Source organism: Nanorana parkeri, unplaced genomic scaffold, assembly GCF_000935625.1.
Source record: "Nanorana parkeri isolate BGI_ZX_2015 unplaced genomic scaffold, ASM93562v1 scaffold3057, whole genome shotgun sequence".
Taxonomy (NCBI): domain Eukaryota; kingdom Metazoa; phylum Chordata; class Amphibia; order Anura; family Dicroglossidae; genus Nanorana; species Nanorana parkeri.
In genome coordinates, this window is record NW_017309325.1 from 23,827 (window position 1) to 31,789 (window position 7,963).

General features: G+C 51.7%; 1 protein-coding gene and 1 long non-coding RNA gene across 3 annotated transcripts in view; both read left to right on the forward strand.

The window, feature by feature from the left end:
* Positions 1-6,229, forward strand: part of LOC108802720 (oocyte zinc finger protein XlCOF7.1-like) — a 26,028-nt gene extending 19,799 nt beyond the window's left edge. The window contains exon 7 of the mRNA XM_018574575.1: positions 5,824-6,229. Coding sequence (XP_018430077.1) covers positions 5,824-6,229 — 406 coding nt within the window. The remainder of the gene's footprint in view (positions 1-5,823) is intronic.
* Positions 3,289-4,216, forward strand: LOC108802723. Of its 2 annotated transcripts, none has more exons than XR_001942232.1 (3): positions 3,289-3,402; positions 3,595-3,729; positions 4,181-4,216. It is a non-coding gene; the product is annotated as an uncharacterized LOC108802723 (long non-coding RNA). The 2 variants fall into 2 exon arrangements; XR_001942231.1 differs by lacking the exon at positions 3,289-3,402 and adding an exon at positions 3,494-3,504.
* Positions 6,230-7,963: the final 1,734 nt, after the last annotated feature.

The following is a 7,963-nucleotide window of genomic DNA, read 5'->3' on the forward strand; positions in this document are numbered from 1 at the left end:
GGGGGGGGGAACCCTTGTCTAGTCCCCCGTCACATTTATTAAGTGTCAGAAAGAGCCACTGGAATTAACATTTGTCTTTGGACAAGAATATAAGATCGAGATCCAGCAGAGAAAGTTGTCCTAAATTCCCCATTTCCGGAGATCAAAGAGCAGATATTGTCATGAAAGGGCGTCCAATGCCTCCCGTACATCTAACAATAAAAGCATAGCAAGAGGAAAATATCTACCTCAGAGGAAACCTTCCATGTGACCTTCCATGCTCTGTGATGCCCCCAGTCATGGCCAAGGCTGTGGTGGGATGGGTAACGTGGGTCACTCCCTCAGATGTACCCAGCAGGCATCTTCTGCTGTAGCAGAGCAGCAGCCAGTCAGATCAGAGCCCCGTACCCCAGTACAGATGGAACGGGGGAATCGCCCCTTCTCTTTCAGCGTTTGGGTCAACGGTGAGCTCGTCCTGATCTCTGTTCTAGATGTTTACCAATTGGGGAGTTCATCCAGTGGCCCACACACTGCGCTCATCACTAGTGGCATTATCTCTACAAAGGGCATCCCCAGGCCCCCTTCTACTCACCTTGCCTCCCCCTGCCCCGGCTCCATTCTACTCCCCAGCCAACAAGAATATCCAGGTATGGGGGATATGTGACCTTCTCTCATATGATGGTTCATGTCCCAAGCCCTTCAGCTCCAGTCTAGTACTGCTGAATGTATCCAGACAACTTGCCTCTATCTCAGCAGAGTCACTGTTAAGGAGCTTCAAGCAATAACTAAATCTACTAACAGAGTGTTTATAGAATCAGGTGACACTCCCAGTAAGATCTGTATTGAGGACCACCAGACAGGAGCTGAAGGTTCTGAGAGGCTTCAAGAAAGGAGCTCAAAGCTTGTTCTGCTCCGTATACTGCTCATGGTTCACCAGATGAGGGCTGGTGACCTATTGGCCTCTCCTAGAGGCTGTTGGCTTCCAGGTTAGATCCAGACTTCCCTGTGTATCCTCTGCTGGAAGAGGTTGAAGAATGACACAGATGAATCCACCGTCTGCCAGGAGAAAAAGGGCCTCATAGGTGGAGGTGCATGGAACAACCCTGGCTCCTTTGGTGGGCAAGAGTGAAACCTCCTATGCTTCCTGCTACCCAGCACAGCTGCTTGGCCTTGCTGATGGACCCCTTTATTAACGTTCTTCGGTGGTCTTCAACCCTCTCTGCGGCTGTCTTTCTTCTTACATCACATCTGAAGCCCTTCCATCCGAGCTGATCAGACACTAGAGTTGCAGGACTTCTTCTCCATCCTCACTGTCCCCAGAAGCAGATGTCAGGTCAATGTGGGCAGCCATCAGCAAATTGCCCTTCAGGCCTTTGAGGTTCCACCAGCACATATTTGCCCTCCACCCTGAGATCCTCCTTCTTTTATGTGGACATTCCTCCATCACCAAATCCTGGGAACCAGGAGCCATTTCCACCCTTTCACCTCTGCTGGGGTTCTTCGCCTCCATATATCAGATGCGGGATGTGCTGAAAGAGGAGTGTGATTCCCCATCCCATCTGTACTGGGTTGTGGGGCTGCTCTGAAGATCTGATGAGGACAATGAGGGGGTGACCCCCACCACCCATCCCACCACCTCCACCTGAGTCTTCTATAGATGAATGGGGCCATCACCTAACCCTAAGGGAAGGTTCTTATCACGGTAGATGGGACTTTTTAAGCAGATTTCTGCTAAGTAGCTCCACATAGAGACAAATTAGAGGATAATTATAACTAAACATCAGTTTTCATACAAAATAAAAGGAGTCAAAATCCCTCCCCTCATCCCTATCGGTGATATATTTCCACCCCTCTCGGTGGGGTGGAGATGACCCGTCTATAAGGATGTACAGAACAGACACACACAGCACAAGGCCGTGATCACACTACGAGATGTTTCTCTGGGCTGCAGTTCCTCTGAGCTCCACAATGTGGTGATCTCACCTATACCCAGATAAGACATCTCTATGATACCACAGACAGGAAGTTTCTATGGAACATGGACAGGAAGTGATGTCACATATAAACAGGAAGTTCCGGGTGAGAGGTGAGTTGGGAGGAAGTAGAGAGGAGACATTGCTGGAACTGGCAACAGAGGAGGTAATAAGACACTAGTCTATATTTACACCCAGTAACCTCCCCGTCATGTCCATCCTCGTCCTCCATAGTCAATGTGACCTCATTTATCTCCGGCAGATGCTGCTACACACATATATCATGTGGAAATGTATATTTACCCCTTTACGGTCAAGAACATGTTCCTCATATTGGAGATGTGTCACCCTTTCACCTTAGAGGTCTCCTGTCACTAGGGATGTGCGTGGTCTTGGGCTGAACCAAGTTCTCCCAACCTCCGCAGAACTGTCAATGACCAATATGTTGAGGCATGCTCCGCCCCTTTAAGTCTAGCTGCAGGGCAGGAAATGCCCCGGCCATTACCGAACTGGTCGGGCTGGGACAATTTTGGGTGGCCTGGCCGAATTTGGTGCACACCAAGCCAACTCCTTATAACTAGAGATAAGACTTGGATTGTACAACAATTTGACCCCAATTGCCGGGATTAAAAGATTGGATCATGAGTTTTGGTGCCTCCCCATAAATCCTGATACGTCAGAATGTCCCATCACACACCTGACCGAAATGTCCCTCGTGATCTCCTTGGTGGGTGCTCTCGTGACCAGTGGACCCATACGAAGTAGAAGGTGAGTCACAAGTAGACGTGGATTGGCGGACGTACAGCGGCCTCATCCCAATCTGATTCATTTCAGGTTTTCGGGGTAGTTTTAGCAGCTCCATGTGACTTTTCATCACGCGGTACTAAGATGAGTTTGGTTGGCGGAAGTGGCGGCCACAAGAGATATAAAAGCCGTAGGGAGGGGTCTGCTCCCAACCAATTCCAACTAAGTCCGGGATAGCTGGTACAAACTGGCCAAAGACACCACGGGGTGGTTGGGCAGAAGATGGCCAGCAGTAGGACATCAGGTAGAAGAGGTCCACATTGGTGGGGTTGGGAAGGTTGTTTTCCAGCAATGGAGATCAGAGTATAGAGTCTGAGACAGCGGTGACCACACTGACCGGCACCAGGACGGCCTCTTCCTCTCCGAAGCCCATTTCACAGGAAGTGGAACTTCTCTGCCTGGAACGTGGCTGAGACCCAACAGACCCTGAGGAACCCAATATACATGGGGCAATTCTCACTCGGGGTGTCCCACCTATTACCCCCTTATATTCCCCATCCTAATATTATACAGCCTAGATAATTCTCCACTCTTCGTCCACAGAGATCACATGACCACCTCAATGAGGATGGAGTAGGACCAGAGTCACGTGACTGAGAGGATACTAAACCTCACCCTGGAGATCATCTACCTGCTGACCGGGGAGGTGAGGATTCTGGTAGGTCACATGAACTGACCGGTGAATTCTGGGAGGTCACATAACCTGATGGGACAGGTGAGGATTCTGGGAGGTCACATGACCGGAGAGGTGAGGAGGATTCTGGGAGGTGACATGACCGGAGAGGTGAGGAGGATTCTGGGATTCTAACCTGATGTTCCTATTGGTTTCTCCATCCAGAGTTTTCCTCTTCTGAAGTCTGGTGATCATGTGACCATCACAGTGCCTCCATGTGACTCCCTAAAAACCAAGAGACCCAACATGGAGAAGGTTCTAGAAGTCACCAAGAAGATGATGGAGCTGCTGACGGGAGAGGTGAGCGGTGCCGGGAATTCTGGGACATGATCCAGGAACAGACAAGGGGCGTGTCTGGGTGGTGACGGGAGAGGTGAGCGGTGCCGGGAATTCTGGGACATGATCCAGGAACAGACAAGGGGTGTGTCTGGGTGGTGACGGGAGAGGTGAGCAGTGCCGGGAATTCTGGGACATGATCCAGGAACAGACAAGGGGCGTGTCTGGGTGGTGACGGGAGAGGTGAGCGGTGCCGGGGATTCTGGGACATGATCAGAGAACAGACAAGGGGTGTGTCTGGGTGGTGACGGGAGAGGTGAGCGGTGCCGGGGATTCTGGGACATGATCCAGGAACAGACAAGGGGCGTGTCTGGGTGGTGACGGGAGAGGTGAGCGGTGCCGGGGATTCTGGGACATGATCCAGGAACAGACAAGGGGCGTGTCTGGGTGGTGACGGTATCATTGTGTGTGTCAGGTTCCTATAAGGTGTCAGGATGTCTCTGTCTATCTCTCCATGGAGGAGTGGGAGTATCTAGAAGGACACCGGGATCTCTACAAGGACGTGGTGATGGAGAATGCCCCGCCCCTCACATCACCGGGTAAGAGGAGAGAGCAGTACGGAGGCTCCGCCTACATCCCCCATCATCTGATACACACATAGAAACAATGTATTCAGTCAGTGTGTGTGTTTCCTACAGATGGATCCAGTAAGAGGAACCCACCAGAGAGATGTCCCCGCCCCCTGTATTCCCGGGACTCCACCCAGGAACATCTCACCATCCCCCACCATGAGAGATGTCCCCGCCCCCTGTATTCCCGGGACTCCACCCAGGAACATCTCACCATCCCCCACCATGAGAGATGTCCCCGCCCCCTGTATTCCCGGGACTCCACCCAGGAAGGTCTCGCCATCCCCCACCATGAGAGATGTCCCCGCCCTCTGTATTCCCGGGACTCCACCCAGGAACATCTCACCATCCCCCACCATGAGAGATGTCCCCGCCCCCTGTATTCCCGGGACCCCACCCAGGAAGGTCTCGCCATCCCCCACCATGATCAGGTGGGTGGAGTTGAGGGGCGGGAACATGTGGAGATGGGGGGCGGACTCTACAAGATGAGACTTTCTGCCATTCTGTTGGTTTAGGGTGAAGATCTGATGAAGATGAAAGTTGAGGGTGAAGTAGAAGAGACGTATGTGAGGGATGATCAGCGATATACGGAGGAGGAGGCCGGAATGATGAGGACATCCATAGAGGAGGACACGCCTACAGAGATCAGCACAGGTGACCCACAATATATTCTTCTGTTACCCGGGAGAGGGACTGCCACTCTATACTCTGATCCTCTTGTATATAAGAGATCACATGACCCAGTGCCTAGGCTTGTGGTTGGGTGAGGAGCATGCTCCTCCCAGTCCCCATTGGCTCCGCCTTTTCTACCAAGGCTGTGTCAATGTAGAAGTGATCCGGTAGGAGGACCAAAGGCCCTTTGACTGAAGAGGGGGAGGAGCCCCGGCTGGTTGGGACCTCCTCATAGAACATCCGCTCCCTCAGACCTCCTGATCCAGATGGAATGTTGAGTGAAGTCATCTAACCCTCTCATATCTCTCCATCATGTGTCTCTATGTTTCCAGGACACGCCATGGAGGAACCCTCAAAGGATCATCCTGGGGTTCAGCTGGTAGTATTGGGTTGGGTTTCTCTCCCAGTTCCAGAAGCCTCGGCCTGTGGTCACTTCTTCTCTGCTGAAGGTTCTACAGGTCAGAACTTTGTTCCTCGGGGAAGGCATGGCCCAGTGCCCAGGCTTGTGGTTTGGTGAGGAGCATGCTCCTCCCAGTCCCCATTGGCTCCGCCTCTTCTGACAAGGCTGTGTCAATGTAGGATAAGATGACCAGATTGTCAAAATTAATTCCGTGGACACCCTGCTGACCCCCATTTGTAGCCACACCCACAGAACCACGCATCAAAGTCTTTCTGTACATAAGAGATCTCACACGGGTGAGGAGCTTCATTCCTGTCCTGAGTGTGGGAAATGTTTTTCAAGTAGAAGCTGTCTGAAGAGACATCTGAGGATGCACACGGGTGAGAAGCCACATGCCTGCTCCGAGTGTGGGAAAAGTTTTACGCAGAAATCAGACCTTGTTATACATCAAAGATCTCACACAGGGGAGAGGCCGTATTCCTGTCCCAAGTGCGGAAAAAGTTATATACACAAATCAGACCTTGTTAGACATCAAAGATCTCACTCGGGGGAAAAGCCGTATTCCTGCCACGAATGTGGAAAATGTTTCTCACGGAACTTTAGTCTTACTAGACATCAGATTTGCCACACGGGAGAAAAGCCATTTTCCTGCCTTGAGTGTGGGAAATGTTACACATGGAAATCAGACTTTGTCATACATCAGAGGTCTCACACAGGGGAGAAGCCGTATTCCTGCCCTGAGTGCGGGAAATGTTTCTCACAGAAGTCTTGTTTTACCAAACATCGGAGAACCTGTCGGGTATTGGAACCAGATTATGATTGATAGTTAATTGGTGCCTCCACCTTCTTCTATCCAAATTAGGAAAATATTTATGAATAATAAAATATAATATTATCGGGAAATAATAAGTTAATTTCTGTCTGGGCTGATCAAAGACGGCAAAATAACTTTGTAAAACAATCCTTTCCTTTTCCTTTCCTCTCCTCCGCACTCTGGATCCTCTCCTTCTCCGCACTCTGGATCCTCTCCTCCGCACTCTGGATCGTTTCCTCTCCTCCGCACTCTGGATCCTTTCCTCTCCTCTGCACTCTGGATCCTCTCCTTCTCCGAACTCTGGATCCTCTCCTTCTCCGCACTCTGGGTCATCTCCTTCTCCGCACTCTGGGTCCTCTCCTTCTCCGCACTCTGGGTCCTCTCCTTCTCCGCACTCTGGGTCCTCTCCTTCTCCGCACTCTGGATCCTCTCCTCCGCACTCTGGATCCTCTCCTTCTCCGCACTCTGGATCCTTTCCTCTCCTCCGCACTCTGGATCCTTTCCTCTCCTCCGCACTCTTGATCCTTTCCTCTCCTTCTCCGCACTCTTGATCCTTTCCTCTCCTTCTCCGCACTCTGGATCCTTTCCTCTCCTCTGGATCCTATCCTCTCCTAAGCAATCTGGATCCTTTCCTTCTCCGCACTTTGGATCCTTTCCTTCTCCGCACTTTGGATCCTTTCCTTCTCCGCACTCTGGATCCTTTCCTCTCCTCCGCACTCTGAATCCTCTCCTTCTCCGCACTCTGGATCCTTTCCTCTCCGCAGCACTCTGGATCCTCTCCTTCTCCGCACTCTGGATCCTCTCCGCACTCTGGATCCTCTCCTTCTCCGCACTCTGGATCCTCTGCTTCTCCGCACTCTGGATCCTTTCTTCTCCGCACTCTGGATCCTATCCTCTCCTAAGCAATCTGGATCCTTTCCTTCTCCGCACTCTGGATCCTTTCCTTCTCCACACTCTGGATCCTTTCCTTCTCCGCACTCTGGATCCTTTCCTTCTCCGCACTCTGGATCCTTTCCTCTCCTCCGCACTCTGGATCCTTTCCTCTCTTCCGCACTCTGGATCCTTTCCTCTCTTCCGCACTCTGGATCCTTTCCTCTCTTCCGCACTCTGGATCCTTTCCTCTCCTCCGCACTCTGGATCATTTCCTCTCCGCACTCTGGATCATTTCCTCTCCGCACTCTGGATCATTTCCTCTCCGCACTCTGGATCATTTCCTCTCCGCACTCTGGATCATTTCCTCTCCGCACTCTGGATCCTCTCCTTCTCCGCACTCCGGATCCTCTACTTCTCCGCACTCTGGATCCTTTCCTCTCCTCTGCACTCTGGATCCTCTCCTCCGCACTCTGGATCCTCTCCTTCTCTGCACTCTGGATCCTTTCCTCTCCTCGGCACTCTGGATCCTCTCCTTCTCCGCACTATGGATACTTTCCGCTCCTCTGCACTCTGGATCATCTCCTTCTCCGCACTCTGGATCCTTTCCTCTCCTCCGCACTCTGGATCCTTTCCTCTCCGCACTCATTTCCTGGTTGTTTCTGTCTGTCATCTGGGAATATATCCAGATCTGATGGTGTATATTCTTGGATCCATGCCGATGGGGACAAGGGCCTCTTCCTCACAAGCTCTGGGGCATTAGTTGTTGGGGGTCTGCAGGCAGGGGGGCTTATTTGCATCGGGGTAACCCTTTAATAAACACGCATTCAGTGAGCAGGAAGTGTGTGAGTACAGCCAGGCATTCAGCGAGCA